Source organism: Oryzias latipes, chromosome 17 (genome assembly GCF_002234675.1).
Source record: "Oryzias latipes chromosome 17, ASM223467v1".
Lineage (NCBI taxonomy): Eukaryota > Metazoa > Chordata > Actinopteri > Beloniformes > Adrianichthyidae > Oryzias > Oryzias latipes.
In genome coordinates, this window is record NC_019875.2 from 31,044,962 (window position 1) to 31,062,779 (window position 17,818).

Genomic DNA, 17,818 nt, shown 5'->3' on the forward strand with positions numbered 1-17,818 from the left:
CTAACAGGAACTGGTCAAACACACAAACGATGCTGCAGACAGGAGCAACCTGAGGACCGCTCTCGATGCCATGAAAGTAGGAGCTGCACCAAAGACATGATTAAGGCCAAATGTTTGTTGGTTTGACCCCAGCCATTAGGTCTGAGGGGGGGGGGGGGGGGGGGGGGGGGCAGCTGGTGGTGCTGACGGGGGTTTCTGCTCTGTCCAGGACCTCGCTCAGTACATCAACGAAGTGAAGCGGGACAACGAGACTCTGAGGGAGATCGACCAATACCAGAGGTCCATCGAAAACCTGGTAAAGCAAAACGGGTCTGTCTGCTGCTTCATCCTGGTCCAGATGCTGAAGAGGATCATGCATCCATCCATCCATCCATCCATCCATCCATCCATCCATCCATCCATCCATCCATCCATCCATCATCCATCCATCATCCATGGATATATGATGGATGAATGGATGGATGATACTCTTCAGCATCTGGAGCAGTTTTAATGCTCAAAGACGTCTGCGTGTCTCCGATCACAGCTGCAGTGTTAAAATCGATCAATCAGCAGCAGTGAGGCTGAAGAGACTAAAATCAATGTTTTCAGAGATCTGATATTTCTGTTTCACAGTTGGAGCTTCAGGTTCATTAACCTTAACCTAGAACCTTAAACGTTTAGGACGTGTCTGAAGGCGACATAGACATGTGAACAGAAGTCCTGTCCTCTGATGCAGTTCAAAGCTAAAAGCCTCTTTTTCTTTTTCAGGACTCAAACATTTCCTCAAAGTGAATCATTAGAAACAGTTTCTACCTTTTGTCAAACACTGATCTGTTTCCAGAATCAGCCCCTCATAAGCTTTGGTCGGCCAAAAGGAGATGGAGAAGTTCGTCTGGTTTCCTCAGTAGACAAGAAGAAACTGGACAGGTCGTCGTAGCTCCCGTTTATTCTGAGCTCATGTTCCACTCTGGGCTCTATAAGTCATCTGGCTTCATTTCTCCACACCTCTTCTTCTTCTACAGACACATATTTTTGTTTGACGTGGCAGCTATTGTCTGCAAACGGAGAGGAGACAACTACGAGATGAAGGAGGTTCTGGACCTGAACGTCTTCAAAGTTACCAACAACCCCACACCTGACAGAGAGGGCAAAAAGGTCAGTTTAACCTCTGCACCACCTGTATGGCGTCCTACAGGGACGCAGACCGCTGCGGAAGCATCTGCGGAAGCATCTGCGGAAGCATCTGCGGAAGCATCTGCGGAAGCATCTGCGCAGCTGCGGAAGCATCTGCGGAAGCATCTGCGGAAGCATCTGCGGAAGCATCTGCGCGGCTGCGGAAGCATCTGCGCAGCTGCGGAAGCATCTGCGGAAGCATCTGCGCATCTGCGGAAGCATCTGCGGAAGCATCTGCGGAAGCATCTGCGGAAGCATCTGCGGAAGCATCTGCGGTAGCATCTGCGCAGCTGCGGAAGGTTTTCTTTTCCGGTTTTTTTCACAGGCGGAGCGTCTGACAAACACCGCCTGGGTGAAGAACCTAAAACGTAAAGCCAGCGCGGCTCATTTGTGTGTTTTTCCTGATCTCCACAGTGGTGCTACAGCTTCTACGTGACCCACCAGCAGGGCCACACCGGCTTTGAACTCTTCTTCAAGACCAGAGAGCTGAAGAAGAAGTGGCTGGAACAGTTTGAAATGGCCATGTGAGTGAAGGCAGACTCTGGTTTGATCCAAACGCTTCAGACAAAAGTAGAAACGAGCTCAAACTTAAATCTGATGCAGAAGAAACTGTGAGGAGAACATTTGTCTTTTCTAAAATGTTTCTGGGAGTTCATCAAAGTGACATGAAGAAGGAGACTTTCCTGATCAAAATCATTGTGATCCAAATATAAAGATAAATTAGCGTAGAGATGAAATCCTCGCTGATAACGAGTCTTTCTGGATCCAGAGCGTCTGAAATTCTGAATCTTTCATTGAAGAAAAATGAAAAAGTGTGAAGTTTGGGCCTGAAATGTTATCTCTCCGTTCTGTAAGGGTTCAATTATTCTTTATTTCCTTTACATCACTACATGCACAGAGTGATGACATAAATTTGCAACACTCTGAGTCCAATCAGAGCCGTTTTCTTGGTCCTGTGCCTCACAGAAGGTTTCCCGTCTTTTGGAAAGAAGGATGCCGCCTGATGCCTGTCACTGCTGCAGCAGGATGATGCAAAGACGCTTTCAGCAGCAGCTGGTCTGCATGAACTGCTGCTGCTCAGTGATCCTGTCACTGCCCAGCTTCACGCTCATTTGTGCACAAAAGAATACACACTTTTAATATGAAATGAAACTGAAGGGAAATGCAAACATATGAAAACATTCTGCATGTGCTCAGAGCAGACGGAGGTCCTGTTTGCATCACGCCGCCTTGTTTTGGCTCAAATCTGCATCATTTCTGCTTATGCATAAAGAAAAAAAAGCTCTGAGGAACTCTTTAGTCCTTTTGCATCCTGACTTCAGGAAAACTTTAAGACGCATGCTGTGGAGCAGGAGTGGAGCGGTCGACCTCTGATCGGAGGTTTGGATCCTGCCTTGCCTCCCCGTGTGTTGAAGTACCTTTGGGCAAGACACTGCCCCCACAGTGCCATCAGTGTGTATGTTTGTGTGTTTATGGCACTGAAGTACCAAATGCCTTTTTCTTCTTCACATTCCTTCCTGTTTGCTGCAGGAATTCAGATCTTTGGGAGAATAAATCCATAATTATGATGGAAAATAGAGATATTTCACATTTGACCAACTTCCCACTCGGCTGTCTGAAAGTCGGTTTAAAAAAAGCTAATCTGGGAGGGCTTTTTGTGCATGCAAAACCCACTGAAGCCCCGCCCACTAAATAACAGGGATCTGTCAGGGAAAAGGCTCATTATGAACCACAGACCTGAAGCCGCTGCAGCATTTCTGCTGTGCAGGAAGAGGAATGCTTTAGCCTCAGCCGGTTCTGGTTCTGCTGGGATCAGTGCTGCTGAACATGAACAGTCATCCGCTGAGATCCTGAGCCTTGAGTTCATTTTCAGAACTGACTAGAGTGTAGACTGGTGCTGCACAGACAACATTTCTCCTGTCAGTTTTCCTTTCTCTGCTTTCTCCGCCTTTCCTCAGTTCAAATATCCGACCGGAAAAGGCCAACCACAACTCCCACCAGTTCAGGATGCACTCCTTTGAGAGGATCACCTCCTGCAGCTACTGCCACCTCCTGCTTAGGTAGGAGTCGGCTTTTCCAAGCGCTGCTCTGCTGAGGTTAGACTGGAATCTTTCAGATGTTCACAGTGGTATGACCCGACCTTCTCCACACACTTCACTGAAGGAGCTTTTATTTTGGAGGTCTTAGTGAGCAGCTTGTTTATTCCTGGGAGTCAGACATTAAGAAAGCTGCAGGACTTGACGTTTCTGCTTCCATGAGACTTTTCTGCACATCAGTAACATGCAGTGGGTCTTGTGTCCAGGGGCATCTTCAACCAGGGTTACCTCTGTGTCAAATGTGGGCTGGGGGCTCATAAGGAGTGTTTGGGTCGGCTTGGAGTCTGTGGAAGAACAGGTGAGACCACCCCCTTCCTCACAGAGATGGTTGTGTGTAAAGGTAATGGATGGTTAGCTCAGGTTTTAGGCTCCTCCCTCAACGGTTAAACATTCATGAAACCAGTGCTAAAAGTGGGAGTGGCTTGGAGTGTCCATTCTCCTTGGTCAGTCTGGTCCTGTCCTGGACTCAGAGGAGCAGCACAGGCTGACAGGGGGACGTGAGGAGGCGACCACGCTCTCATGTTGTGTTCTTCTCATGTTCCACAGACGCCGTCAAGCCGAGGCCGCGGGTAAGAGCTGCACTCTCTCTCTTCTTTTACCCTTACGTCCAAGCTGGGGGCGTTCGAGGCGCCGCAGCCGTGTGGCGGCGTAAATGCTGGCGGATCGATGGGGGGGGGGGGGGGGGGGGGGTTCCTTCTCTTATCATGTCTTTTTAAACATGTTTATGGGACAAAATTCAAGATTTCAAGGGTTTATTGTCATATGTACAGTACTGGAATGGGTCTCCCTGTACCATGAGATGCTGGTCGCTCTGAATGCCATGAGGTCAAAGGTTATATAAAAAGATATGGTAGGATATTTACAGATGAACTGAAACATTCACACAAAATATCAAATATAACTATGTATCAGTAAATGAATACAAATTCAGAATGACTGCAGAGGAGACTTTGGTCAGGACAAAGGGGCTGTGCTAGAAGACGTTTGCACTTCTTTGCTGCCTGTTGTAAAGGCAGATCTGTGCTTTAAAATGAGGCCAAACTCACAAGTTTGTCATTTTATCACTTGCATCATTATTTTTGAAAACCAATATCAATACCAATATCAATCCAGAAGTGTGTGTTCTCTGCCACAAAATCCTGAAAAGGTCAAGAGCTAAGAGTCTGCAGAAGAAACCAGAAGCTTCATGTTTTACTAAATGAAGCAGAGAAGACTTCCAAAGACAGAAACACAAAAACAGCAAACCACAAAACTAACAACATTTTCAATTGGAGCTAAACTGAGATTCATATTTATATTATTGATTATGGACTGATCTATGTGATCTGTGCTCTGCTGCATGTGTGCTGCTGCATTCGGGCTGCTGCATGAGTGCTGCTGCATGTGTGCTGCTGCATGTGTGCTGCTGCATGAGTGCTGCTGCATGAGTGCTGCTGCATGTGTGCTGCTGCATGTTTGCTGCTGCATGTGTGCTGCTGCATGGTTGCTGTTGCATGTTTGCTGCTGCATGTGTGCTGCTGCGTGTGTGCTGCTGCATGTGTGCTGCTGAAAGGTTGCTGCTGCATGTGTGCTGCTGGATGCGTGCTGCTGCATGTGTGCTGCTGCATGGTTGCTGCTGCATGTTTGCTGCTGCATGTGTGCTTCTGCATGCGTGCTGCTGGATGCGTGCTGCTGGATGCGTGCTGCTGAATGGTTGCTGCTGCGTGTGTGTTGCTGCATGCGTGCTGCTGAATGCGTGCTGCTGCATGCGTGCTGCTGGAGGCGTGCTGCTGCATGCGTGCTGCTGAATGTTTGCTGCTGCATGTGTGGTGCTGCATGTGTGCTTCTGCATGCATGCTGCTGCATGCGTGCTGCTGGATGCGTGCTGCTGAATGGTTGCTGCTGCGTGTGTGTTGCTGCATGCGTGCTGCTGCATGCGTGCTGCTGGATGCGTGCTGCTGCATGCGTGCTGCTGGATGCGTGCTGCTGGATGCGTGCTGCTGAATGGTTGCTGCTGCGTGTGTGTTGCTGCATGCGTGCTGCTGCATGCGTGCTGCTGCATGCGTGCTGCTGAATGTTTGCTACTGCATGTTTGCTGCTGCATGTGTGGTGCTGCATGTGTGCTTCTGCATGCATGCTGCTGGATGCGTGCTGCTGAATTTTTGCTGCTGCGTGTGTGCTGCTGCATGCGTGCTGCTGGATGCGTGCTGCTGGAGGCGTGCTGCTGCATGCGTGCTGCTGAATGTTTGCTGCTGCATGCGTGCTGCTGCATGTGTGCTGCTGCATGCGTGCTGCTGCATGCGTGCTGCTGGAGGCGTGCTGCTGCATGCGTGCTGCTGAATGTTTGCTGCTGCATGCGTGCTGCTGCATGCGTGCTGCTGCATGCGTGCTGCTGGATGCGTGCTGCTGGATGCGTGCTGCTGGAGGCGTGCTGCTGCATGTGTGCTGCTGGATGCGTGCTTTTGCATGTTTGCTGCTGCATGTTTGCTGCTGCGTGTGTGATGCTGCATGTGTGCTGCTGCATGAGTGCTGCTGCATGTGTGCTGCTGCGTGCGTGCTTCTGCATGCGTGCTGCTGGATGCGTGCTACTGGATGCGTGCTGCTGAACGGTTGCTGCTGCGTGTGTGTTGCTGCATGCATGCTGCTGCATGCGTGCTGCTGGATGCGTGCTGCTGGATGCGTGCTGCTGGAGGCGTGCTGCTGCATGCGTGCTGCTGGAGGCGTGCTGCTGCATGTGTGCTGCTGGATGCGTGCTGCTGGAGGCGTGCTGCTGCATGTGTGCTGCTGGATGCGTGCTTTTGCATGTTTGCTGCTGCATGCGTGCTGCTGAATGTTTGCTGCTGCATGTTTGCTGCTGCATGTTTGCTGCTGCATGTGTGCTGCTGCATGTGTGCTTCTGCATGCATGCTGCTGGATGCGTGCTGCTGGATGCGTGCTGCTGCATGCGTGCTGCTGCACGGAAATGAAAAAGCATTTGGTGGATTGCTTTTTCATTTTAATTTTGAGTCAAAAAATGCAGCTTTATTTTGAAAATGAAAAAGCATTTCTGGTTTTGACTTTTATTTTTAATTATGCTACAGAAACGGTTCCATACTAAAACAGCAAACTAAGACAAATACTCTTTCAGTATCTTCAGTATTTTTATATTTGATGAAGCCGTATGTTTTTGCTTGACTCTCACAGACCTGAACATCAAAACTCCGTCAGACCAGCTGGTCTTTGTTCTGTAGAAACTCCTCAGAGGAGGAGCTCCTGCTGGATTTACTATCCAGGACAAAACGAGACTCGCCAACAGTTTTAGTTTGTTGTATAACAACTAGGTACACTTCCAAAAGAAAAGAAGTCAATCTAAGGCTGGCTTCAGACTTAAATGGCGTATATTTATAGAGCGCTTTTCTACATCCAAGGCCCAAAGTGCTTTACAGACACAGTCCCATTCACCCATGCATGGGTCGACCGCCCTACCGCTGCACCACGGCCGCCCGATCTATACGTCACAAACACGTATCGGACGTCTTCATAGTCTTTTCAGCAACCGCTCTGCTGCCTCCACCAGACCAAAAACGGCGAGTAGAAAGTGTTGAGTCTGACGTTGCCGTTCAAAACCTCTGAGCGAATCATAAAGATTGAATGAATTAAAAGGACTCCTATCATTTCTGCCTCTCGAACTTCAGCTTGTCATACTCGTCAGTATAAATTATGGGATGTCTTCTGTGGCAGAACAACCTGCATTCATGGAAAGTTTGTTTAGACTTTGCTGCAGGTTCCTTCACAGCTCATCCGTGTGACATGACTCAGAGGAAGTTTGTGTCGCTTATGTCTCTGCAGCACAGCAGCAGTGTGTCGTCATCATAATTACCAGACTCACCATCTTTACCTGAGCTTCTTATTTGTCTTTGTCCTGTTGAGAAATGTCTTTGAGTTTCTTACATAAGACTGCATCATCCTCCCAAAGCTTCCATGTGTGTGAAGGCACAAACCTATTTTTATTTTGCTGAAGTGGAACATCAGCCTAACGGAGGAGCCTTCAGCAGCTCCACCTACATCTGGAAGAGCAGCAGATCTGTCTGCTCCCAGTCTTCACAAATGCTGCAGCAGAGCGCTGGAAACTCTGAAACGACCAGCAAAGGTCAGAAAATACGTTCCGGCTCCTTTGAGGTTCTGCAGCCCAGAATGTGGCTTTAGTGAGGAGATACACACCAACGGGAGAACCTTCCAGATTGCTCAGTGTGACTGAAGGGAGGATCATTAGGATATTCAACAGCAGTTATTAAAAGTGTGAAGAGGGCAGACAGACTCTGTTTGGGTCACTTTGACCCTGACCAGAAACCCGAACCCGCTTCTCCACTTTGATCATCTTCTTCTCTCTTGTTTCCTCATCCACAGGAAAATGCAGCAGCTCCAGACGCAGGTCAGTATTCTGGCTCTTCACCCGGAAGACTCAACAACAGTGGCTGGAAAATGTGCTTGACAACAGGAACGAGCCATCCCATAATGCCTGAACATTCAGCATCTGACTGTTCCCCACAAAGCTAGCTGGTGGGGGGTGCATCTGGGGGCAGTCTGGGGGGGGGTTTAGCTGCGATGGGGTCTACATCTGCCTTATTTTAGCCGTGTAGGTAGTTTACCTGACCCTCGGTCACCAACGGTTCTTATGGGCTTGGAGGACGTGTCAAAGTCGAGGCCCCGGGCCACATGCAGCCCCCCATCTTATCATATACGGCCCCAAAGATCATTTATTATTTGGGTTATTAATGGCCCAGTGAAATGTAGCACTGATAACATTTTCACTACAGATCCCATAATGCAATGCTTCAGCTGACCTGATGAACGCTTGACCTTGATTGGAGGAAGAACAAATGTTTCTGACATCAGTGGTAAAGCCGCTGGTCTCCTAGTGGAGCGAATGTGTTTGGAATGAAGAAATAGAATCTAAAACGGCGCCATGAGACAAACATCAAATACACACTTTGCTGAGAAGACTGATGTTGGTACGGCGCTCTGGTAATTTTACAGAACCAAAAAAGGAATTTGTTCGGCCCGTGTTTTGGATTTTGGCCCCTGAGCGATTTGACAGCCCTGGTTTAGAGAGGAGGTCATGAACGGTTCAGTCTCTAGATCTCCATCACTCTGCTTCAGAAATACCAGGAAATTCTTTTTCTTTGTGGTCACATTCTTCATTTCCCGTCTTTCTTCAGGTGACGTCCGTTTTGAGACTCATACTGATGTTGGCATTTTTGTTCCAGGTTTACCTCGGATGGTCGCTATCAGAGACTACAGCGGCGTCCCCTGTCCGCAGTGTGGGCCCCCCCTGAGCTTCCACGCAGGGGACGTGATGGAGCTGATCTTTGCAGACGTGCACAGCTCCTGGTGGCAGGTGAGTCGCTTAGCTGTCAGTTTTTCCACACAAGCAACAGCCGTGTAGAAGTCTGAATAACGGGGGGCAGACGGGGGGCCAAAGTGGGTCAAAGAGCAGTCAACAAAAATAAGCAAGCCAAGCCCCGCCCCTCATCCTGAGTGCAGGTGAGCCTTTTCAATTCACACCCTGAAAAGGTAAAACGTGCAAATCAACAAAGTCATCAATTATTTTGGCGCCCATATCGACCACCTACGTGGTCCGTCCTCCCGAGGAGAGGATGACGTGACACTCGCTCAGTCCAGTTCTGTTATACAGTCGATGGTCAGGACGTCTGACTTCCAGTGTCAGATGGGGGGGGAATGTCTGAACAGATTCTTTCTGCTGGATCACATCATTGACTGATCTGGTGATCAGTCAGGTGACTGAGAGCAGTTCTACAAGTTCTGCTTCTGGTTTTGGGAAGTCCTTCAGCAGCCGATGGAGCGTCTCTGTCCCAGAGAGGATGGAGGTGGACCTGCTGTTCCCTCCATGGAGGGCGTGTCCTCCTCCAGTCGGATGGCAGGGGTTTCCTGAGGGCAGTCAGCCTGAGCTTTGTGTTGGGTGGGCGCAATAATGTGAGGAGCCTTCCTGTAAGCCGGACCGATACAGAGCAAATGTCATGCAGCAGAGCTGATGGCACAGCGTGTTGCCGTAGTAACAGCACGTGCATGAGAGGGACAATGCGTTGTTCCTGTGAGGAACTACAGCAGCTGATGGCCTTTGAAGTCACCATGAAGCATTTTATTACAATATGAAGTAATGTATGCATCGTTGAGCCTGATCGCTGTTTACATTTTAGAAGGTGAAACTGAAAAAGTGGATGTTTATGTTTCTTCTTGTTTGGTAGTAATGTATAAGTTACACCACTAGATGTCAGTAACTAACAAAAACTGGAGGTGGATCAGCTGATCAGGTGTTCGTCCTTCATGAATTCCTTCCCGTCAGCGAACGCCGGGTCGTTTCTTCCTGCATCCTAGGTTATGTCTAAAAAGCAGCAGCTGCTCATTTGTTGAAGAGAGGGGTCCGACGTTTTACCACTCACACTTTCAACTTGAGGAGAATCTGTTTGGACACCTTCAAAGTTCTGATGCTGTGCTGATTATGTGGGAGCATTTCCACAGCTGGAAAAGCTTCACTAATGACATCAAGGTTAGAACAGTTGAAACTCTCAAAGTGTTTAGTCTCATGTCAGCCAGTCTGCTGACTAATAGCTGCAAATATGAGCATTTTTAACATAAGGAACCTGAAGAGAGCCCTCTTTGTTTACCATGAAAACTCCAGGGGAACTTTCATCTTCAGCTTCCCCGGCGGCGCCGGAGGATGGAATTACAGGACGTGGAGGATTCACCCCCCCTGTTACCCAGAAGGCAATTATCCTCCATCCCCTTGGCAGGACAATACAATCAATCACTGTAATTTCATTTGATCCTTTGGCTCCTGCCTGTTTATGCCAACAGAGTAATAAGTTTAATCTTTATCATACGCTTATCCAAAGCAGAACAAATACTGTACGGCTCTGATGAAATGATATTACGCAGAATAAATCAGAAAGATGAGTAAAGATTTGCTTTCCAATCGAATTAGTGCCAGAGCCCCAAAAAGCTTTTCATACCCTAAAAGAGGAGTTGGGGGGGGGGGGGGGGGGGTCTGGACGGTTGGCGTTGCATCCACATCACTGTCCACAGAATGATGATCTGCACAGAGCTTTAGCTCCGGAAATAAACTCCAGCATCCATCCAGAGGTCAGCCTGGCTCTCTCGTTTGCTGAACAAATGTGCAGTTTTCTCTGTAAAGGCTGCACTGCTGCAGGCTGGCCCCTGGAAGCCATGAAGGCTGCACTGTTGCAGGCTGGCCCCTGGAAGCCATAAAGGCTGCACTGCTGCAGGCTGGCCCCTGGAAGCCATAAAGGCTGCACTGCTGCAGGCCGGCCCCTGGAAGCCATAAAGGCTGCACTGCTGCAGGCTGGCCCCTGGAAGCCATGAAGGCTGCACTGCTGCAGGCTGGCCCCTGGAAGCCATAAAGGCTGCACTGGTGCAGGCTGGCCCCTGGAAGCCATAAAGGCTGCACTGTTGCAGCTGGCCCCTGAAAGCCATAAAGGCTGCACTGGTGCAGGCTGGCCCCTGGAAGCCATAAAGGCTGCACTGCTGCAGGCCGGCCCCTGAAAGCCATAAAGGCTGCACTGCTGCAGGCCGGCCCCTGAAAGCCATAAAGGCTGCACTGCTGCAGGCCGGCCCCTGGAAGCCATAAAGGCTGCACTGCTGCAGGCCGGCCCCTGGAAGCCATAAAGGCTGCACTGCTGCAGGCTGGCCCCTGGAAGCCATGAAGGCTGCACTGCTGCAGGCCGGCCCCTGGAAGCCATGAAGGCTGCACTGTTGCAGGCTGGCCCCTGGAAGCCATAAAGGCTGCACTGCTGCAGGCTGGCCCCTGGAAGCCATAAAGGCTGCACTGCTGCAGGCCGGCCCCTGGAAGCCATAAAGGCTGCACTGCTGCAGGCTGGCCCCTGGAAGCCATGAAGGCTGCACTGCTGCAGGCTGGCCCCTGGAAGCCATAAAGGCTGCATTGGTGCAGGCTGGCCCCTGGAAGCCATAAAAGCTGCACTGTTGCAGCTGGCCCCTGAAAGCCATAAAGGCTGCACTGGTGCAGGCTGGCCCCTGGAAGCCATAAAGGCTGCACTGTTGCAGGCCGGCCCCTGGAAGCCATAAAGGCTGCACTGTTGCAGGCTGGCCCCTGGAAGCCATAAAGGCTGCACTGCTGCAGGCCGGCCCCTGAAAGCCATAAAGGCTGCACTGCTGCAGGCCGGCCCCTGAAAGCCATAAAGGCTGCACTGCTGCAGGCCGGCCCCTGGAAGCCATAAAGGCTGCACTGTTGCAGGCTGGCCCCTGGAAGCCATAAAAGCTGCACTGCTGCAGGCTGGCCCCTGGAAGCCATGAAGGCTGCACTGCTGCAGGCTGGCCCCTGGAAGCCATGAAGGCTGCACTGCTGCAGGCCGGCCCCTGAAAGCCATAAAGGCTGCACTGCTGCAGGCCGGCCCCTGGAAGCCATAAAGGCTGCACTGCTGCAGGCTGGCCCCTGGAAGCCATAAAGGCTGCACTGTTGCAGGCTGGCCCCTGGAAGCCATAAAGGCTGCACTGTTGCAGGCCGGCCCCTGGAAGCCATAGAGGCTGCACTGTTGCAGGCTGGCCCCTGGAAGCCATAAAGGCTGCACTGCTGCAGGCTGGCCCCTGAAAGCCATAAAGGCTGCACTGGTGCAGGCCGGCCCCTGGAAGCCATAAAGGCTGCACTGTTGCAGGCTGGCCCCTGGAAGCCATAAAGGCTGCACTGCTGCAGGCTGGCCCCTGGAAGCCATAAAGGCTGCACTGCTGCAGGCCGGCCCCTGGAAGCCATGAAGGCTGCACTGTTGCAGGCCGGCCCCTGGAAGCCATAAAGGCTGCACTGCTGCAGGCTGGCCCCTGGAAGCCATAAAGGCTGCACTGTTGCAGGCCGGCCCCTGGAAGCCATGAAGGCTGCACTGTTGCAGGTTGGCCCCTGGAAGCCATAAAGGCTGCACTGCTGCAGGCTGGCCCCTGGAAGCCATAAAGGCTGCACTGCTGCAGGCTGGCCCCTGGAAGCCATAAAGGCTGCACCGGTGCAGGCTGGCCCCTGGAAGCCATAAAGGCTGCACTGGTGCAGGCTGGCCCCTGGAAGCCATGAAGGCTGCACTGTTGCAGGCTGGCCCCTGGAAGCCATGAAGGCTGCACTGTTGCAGGCTGGCCCCTGGAAGCCATAAAGGCTGCACTGCTGCAGGCTGGCCCCCGGAAGCCATGAAGGCTGCACTGTTGCAGGCTGGCCCCTGGAAGCCATAAAGGCTGCACTGCTGCAGGCTGGCCCCTGGAAGCCATGAAGGCTGCACTGTTGCAGGTTGGCCCCTGGAAGCCATAAAGGCTGCACTGCTGCAGGCCGGCCCCTGGAAGCCATGAAGGCTGCACTGTTGCAGGCTGGCCCCTGGAAGCCATGAAGGCTGCACTGTTGCAGGCTGGCCCCTGGAAGCCATGAAGGCTGCACTGGTGCAGGCTGGCCCCTGGAAGCCATAAAGGCTACACTGCTGCAGGCCGGCCCCTGGAAGCCATGAAGGCTGCACTGTTGCAAGCTGGCCCTGGAAGCCATATAGGCTGCACTGCTGCAGGCTGGCCCCTGGAAGCCATGAAGGCTGCACTGTTGCAGGTTGGCCCCTGGAAGCCATAAAGGCTGCACTGCTGCAGGCCGGCCCCTGGAAGCCATGAAGGCTGCACTGTTGCAGGCTGGCCCCTGGAAGCCATGAAGGCTGCACTGTTGCAGGCTGGCCCCTGGAAGCCATGAAGGCTGCACTGGTGCAGGCTGGCCCCTGGAAGCCATAAAGGCTACACTGCTGCAGGCCGGCCCCTGGAAGCCATGAAGGCTGCACTGTTGCAAGCTGGCCCTGGAAGCCATATAGGCTGCACTGCTGCAGGCCGGCACCTGGAAGCCATGAAGGCTGCACTGCTGCAGGCTGGCCCCTGGAAGCCATAAAGGCTGCACTGCTGCAGGCCGGCCCCTGGAAGCCATGAAGGCTGCACTGTTGCAGGCCGGCCCCTGGAAGCCATAAAGGCTGCACTGCTGCAGGCTGGCCCCTGGAAGCCATAAAGGCTGCACTGTTGCAGGCCGGCCCCTGGAAGCCATGAAGGCTGCACTGTTGCAGGCTGGCCCCTGGAAGCCATAAAGGCTGCACTGCTGCAGGCTGGCCCCTGGAAGCCATAAAAGCTGCACTGCTGCAGGCTGGCCCCTGGAAGCCATAAAGGCTGCACTGCTGCAGGCTGGCCCCTGGAAGCCATGAAGGCTGCACTGCTGCAGGCTGGCCCCTGGAAGCCATGAAGGCTGCACTGCTGCAGGCCGGCCCCTGAAAGCCATAAAGGCTGTACTGCTGCAGGCCGGCCCCTGGAAGCCATAAAGGCTGCACTGTTGCAGGCTGGCCCCTGGAAGCCATAAAGGCTGCACTGTTGCAGGCCGGCCCCTGGAAGCCATAGAGGCTGCACTGTTGCAGGCTGGCCCCTGGAAGCCATAAAGGCTGCACTGCTGCAGGCTGGCCCCTGAAAGCCATAAAGGCTGCACTGGTGCAGGCTGGCCCCTGGAAGCCATAAAGGCTGCACTGTTGCAGGCTGGCCCCTGGAAGCCATAAAGGCTGCACTGCTGCAGGCTGGCCCCTGGAAGCCATAAAGGCTGCACTGCTGCAGGCCGGCCCCTGGAAGCCATGAAGGCTGCACTGTTGCAGGCCGGCCCCTGGAAGCCATAAAGGCTGCACTGCTGCAGGCTGGCCCCTGGAAGCCATAAAGGCTGCACTGTTGCAGGCCGGCCCCTGGAAGCCATGAAGGCTGCACTGTTGCAGGTTGGCCCCTGGAAGCCATAAAGGCTGCACTGCTGCAGGCTGGCCCCTGGAAGCCATAAAGGCTGCACTGTTGCAGGCTGGCCCCTGGAAGCCATGAAGGCTGCACTGTTGCAGGCTGGCCCCTGGAAGCCATAAAGGCTGCACTGCTGCGTGCCGGCCCCTAGAAGCCATAAAGGCTGCACTGTTGCAGGCCGGCCCCTGGAAGCCATGAAGGCTGCACTGCTGCAGGCTGGCCCCTGGAAGCCATGAAGGCTGCACTGTTGCAGGCTGGCCCCTGGAAGCCATGAAGGCTGCACTGGTGCAGGCTGGCCCCTGGAAGCCATAAAGGCTGCACTGGTGCAGGCTGGCCCCTGGAAGCCATAAAGGCTGCACTGGTGCAGGCTGGCCCCTGGAAGCCATGAAGGCTGCACTGTTGCAGGCTGGCCCCTGGAAGCCATGAAGGCTGCACTGGTGCAGGCTGGCCCCTGGAAGCCATGAAGGCTGCACTGTTGCAGGCTGGCCCCTGGAAGCCATGAAGGCTGCACTTTTGCAGGCTGGCCCCTGGAAGCCATAAAGGCTGCACTGCTGCAGGCTGGCCCCTGGAAGCCATGAAGGCTGCACTGTTGCAGGCTGGCCCCTGGAAGCCATAAAGGCTGCACTGCTGCAGGCTGGCCCCTGGAAGCCATGAAGGCTGCACTGTTGCAGGTTGGCCCCTGGAAGCCATAAAGGCTGCACTGCTGCAGGCCGGCCCCTGGAAGCCATGAAGGCTGCACTGTTGCAGGCTGGCCCCTGGAAGCCATGAAGGCTGCACTGTTGCAGGCTGGCCCCTGGAAGCCATGAAGGCTGCACTGGTGCAGGCTGGCCCCTGGAAGCCATAAAGGCTACACTGCTGCAGGCCGGCCCCTGGAAGCCATGAAGGCTGCACTGTTGCAAGCTGGCCCTGGAAGGCATATAGGCTGCACTGCTGCAGGCCGGCACCTGGAAGCCATGAAGGCTGCACTGTTGCAGGCTGGCCCCTGGAAGCCATAAAGGCTGCACTGTTGCAGGCTGGCCCCTGGAAGCCATAAAGGCTGCACTGCTGCAGGCTGGCCCCTGAAAGCCATAAAGGCTGCACTGGTGCAGGCCGGCCCCTGGAAGCCATAAAGGCTGCACTGTTGCAGGCTGGCCCCTGGAAGCCATGAAGGCTGCACTGGTGCAGGCTGGCCCCTGGAAGCCATAAAGGTTGCACTGCTGCAGGCCAGCCCCTGGAAGCCATGAAGGCTGCACTGTTGCAGGCTGGCCCCTGGAAGCCATAAAGGCTGCACTGGTGCAGGCCGGCCCCTGGAAGCCATGAAGGCTGCACTGTTGCAGGCTGGCCCCTGGAAGCCATGAAGGCTGCACTGTTGCAGGCTGGCCCCTGGAAGCCATGAAGGCTGCACTGTTGCAGGCTGGCCCCTGGAAGCCATAAAGGCTGCACTGCTGCAGGCTGGCCCCTGGAAGCCATGAAGGCTGCACTGTTGCAGGTTGGCCCCTGGAAGCCATAAAGGCTGCACTGCTGCAGGCCGGCCCCTGGAAGCCATGAAGGCTGCACTGTTGCAGGCTGGCCCCTGGAAGCCATGAAGGCTGCACTGTTGCAGGCTGGCCCCTGGAAGCCATGAAGGCTGCACTGGTGCAGGCTGGCCCCTGGAAGCCATAAAGGCTACACTGCTGCAGGCCGGCCCCTGGAAGCCATGAAGGCTGCACTGTTGCAAGCTGGCCCCTGGAAGCCATAAAGGCTACACTGCTGCAGGCCGGCCCCTGGAAGCCATGAAGGCTGCACTGTTGCAAGCTTGTCCCTGGAAGCCATATAGGCTGCACTGCTGCAGGCCGGCACCTGGAAGCCATGAAGGCTGCACTGTTGCAGGCTGGCCCCTGGAAGCCATAAAGGCTGCACTGCTGCAGACCGGCCCCTGGAAGCCATGAAGGCTGCACTGTTGCAGGCTGGCCCCTGGAAGCCATGAAGGCTGCACTGGTGCAGGCTGGCCCCTGGAAGCCATAAAGGCTACACTGCTGCAGGCCGGCCCCTGGAAGCCATGAAGGCTGCACTGTTGCAGGCTGGCCCCTGGAAGCCATAAAGGCTGCACTGGTGCAGGCTGGCCCCTGGAAGCCATGAAGGCTGCACTGTTGCAGGCTGGCCCCTGGAAGCCATGAAGGCTGCACTGGTGCAGGCTGGCCCCAGGAAGCCATGAAGGCTGCACTGTTGAAGGCTGGCCCCTGGAAGCCATGAAGGCTGCACTGTTGCAGGCTGGCCCCTGGAAGCCATAAAGGCTGCACTGCTGCAGGCTGGCCCCTGGAAGCCATGAAGGCTGCACTGTTGCAGGCTGGCCCCTGGAAGCCATAAAGGCTGCACTGCTGCAGGCTGGCCCCTGGATGCCATGAAGGCTGCACTGCTGCAGGCCGGCCCCTGGAAGCCATGAAGGCTGCACTGTTGCAGGCTGGCCCCTGGAAACCATAAAGGCTGCACTGCTGCAGGCCGGCCCCTGGAAGCCATGAAGGCTGCACTGCTGCAGGCCGGCCCCTGGAAGCCATGAAGGCTGCACTGTTGCAGGCTGGCCCCTGGAAGCCATAAAGGTTGCACTGCTGCAGGCTGGCCCCTGGAAGCCATGAAGGCTGCACTGTTGCAGGCTGGCCCCTGGAAGCCATTTAGCGTTAGAGTTGTTTGGATGCAGCACAAATCCAACTGCCAGCAGAGTTTCAACCATAATTAACTTGGGCTGCAAATTAGATGCACCGCTTGTTGTGCGCTAATTGCTGAGGATTTACTGAAAGGAGAGTGGGAGGGGACGAGGAAGAGGAGCAGGGAGGAAGAGGAGTGGTTGCTCCCATTAACAAGCTGTTGCCTTTGCAGGGCAAAATTCTGGCGACAAGTAAGACTGGCTTCTTTCCAAGCGACGCTGTGAGGCCTTGTCCATGTGTAAGTGAGCGTCCTCATTCACATCCATTTACTGCCATCACAGACCACTGAGGCAGAAGCTCCTCCTGCCGTCCTGGAACAGAAACACGCTGCTTTGAATGGAATGCTTTTGCTGCTGGAGGCGTAATTTAGTCACTGGACGGGTCTTGAATCTCATGTGACCACAAACGACCTCCATCCTCTGCATTGACTCCCAAACAGAACTTCTTTTTTTTTATTCCAGGTTCCAAAACCCGTGGATTACTCCGGCCAGCTCTGGTAAGTAGAGCCGGAGCCGGAAAAGATCCGTTTACTGGTCACGCCATGTGATTGACAGTATGGGATGTTGTCATCTTCATGTTCAGGATGATTGATGGCATTGTAAGTGTAGTAGTTGTTCATGGATGGTTCAGGTTTGCAGGCCCTCTGGAGAGATACCAGGCGGAGGTGGAGCTCCTCAACCAGGAAAACGGAACCTATCTGATCCGACACAGAAGTAAAGAGTGTAATGAATACGCCATCAGCATAAAGTGAGTCCCTCTGTCTTCCTTTGTGTCTGCATGACGTCTCCTGATCTTTCATTAAACGCTGTGAACACAGAGGGTCCGAATCACCACCTTCAATAGGAACCAAGGCTGAAGCTTTCAGCACTTCTGCCAAAAGAACCGGTTCTGGTGTGAGGCCCAAAGGCACAAAACCCCAAATCAATAATCCAATTTAGACCTGACACAAAAATATACCTAAAACGTGAACCAAAGGATGACAGCGGGTGGGACTGCTGCCCTGTTCAGGCCTAAGAACAGTCTCTGCGGCCCCTCCATCACTTCCAAAGCAGCTCAAGTCAGACAGGTTCACAGGATTGTTGAGGAACATCAACGCTTTTCTGTTCCTCAAAGGAACAGAGACATAAAAAAGAACAGAAT

The 17,818-nt window shown here is 53.7% G+C and overlaps 1 protein-coding gene across 3 annotated transcripts in view; it reads left to right on the plus strand.

Annotated features, from left to right (window-relative positions):
• LOC101160624 (guanine nucleotide exchange factor VAV3-like) overlaps positions 1 to 17,818 on the plus strand; it is a 59,388-nt gene that overhangs the window by 33,833 nt on the left and 7,737 nt on the right. For 2 of the 3 annotated variants that reach the window (XM_023965041.1, XM_023965043.1), the window contains exons 11-23: positions 8 to 76; positions 209 to 295; positions 824 to 909; positions 1,005 to 1,137; positions 1,570 to 1,679; positions 3,114 to 3,215; positions 3,458 to 3,549; positions 3,798 to 3,820; positions 7,617 to 7,641; positions 8,477 to 8,607; positions 16,851 to 16,916; positions 17,140 to 17,174; positions 17,261 to 17,425. In XM_023965041.1, coding sequence (XP_023820809.1) covers positions 8 to 76; positions 209 to 295; positions 824 to 909; positions 1,005 to 1,137; positions 1,570 to 1,679; positions 3,114 to 3,215; positions 3,458 to 3,549; positions 3,798 to 3,820; positions 7,617 to 7,641; positions 8,477 to 8,607; positions 16,851 to 16,916; positions 17,140 to 17,174; positions 17,261 to 17,425 — 1,124 coding nt within the window. The remainder of the gene's footprint in view (positions 1 to 7; positions 77 to 208; positions 296 to 823; positions 910 to 1,004; positions 1,138 to 1,569; positions 1,680 to 3,113; positions 3,216 to 3,457; positions 3,550 to 3,797; positions 3,821 to 7,616; positions 7,642 to 8,476; positions 8,608 to 16,850; positions 16,917 to 17,139; positions 17,175 to 17,260; positions 17,426 to 17,818) is intronic. The other variant, XM_023965042.1, reaches the window with a different exon arrangement.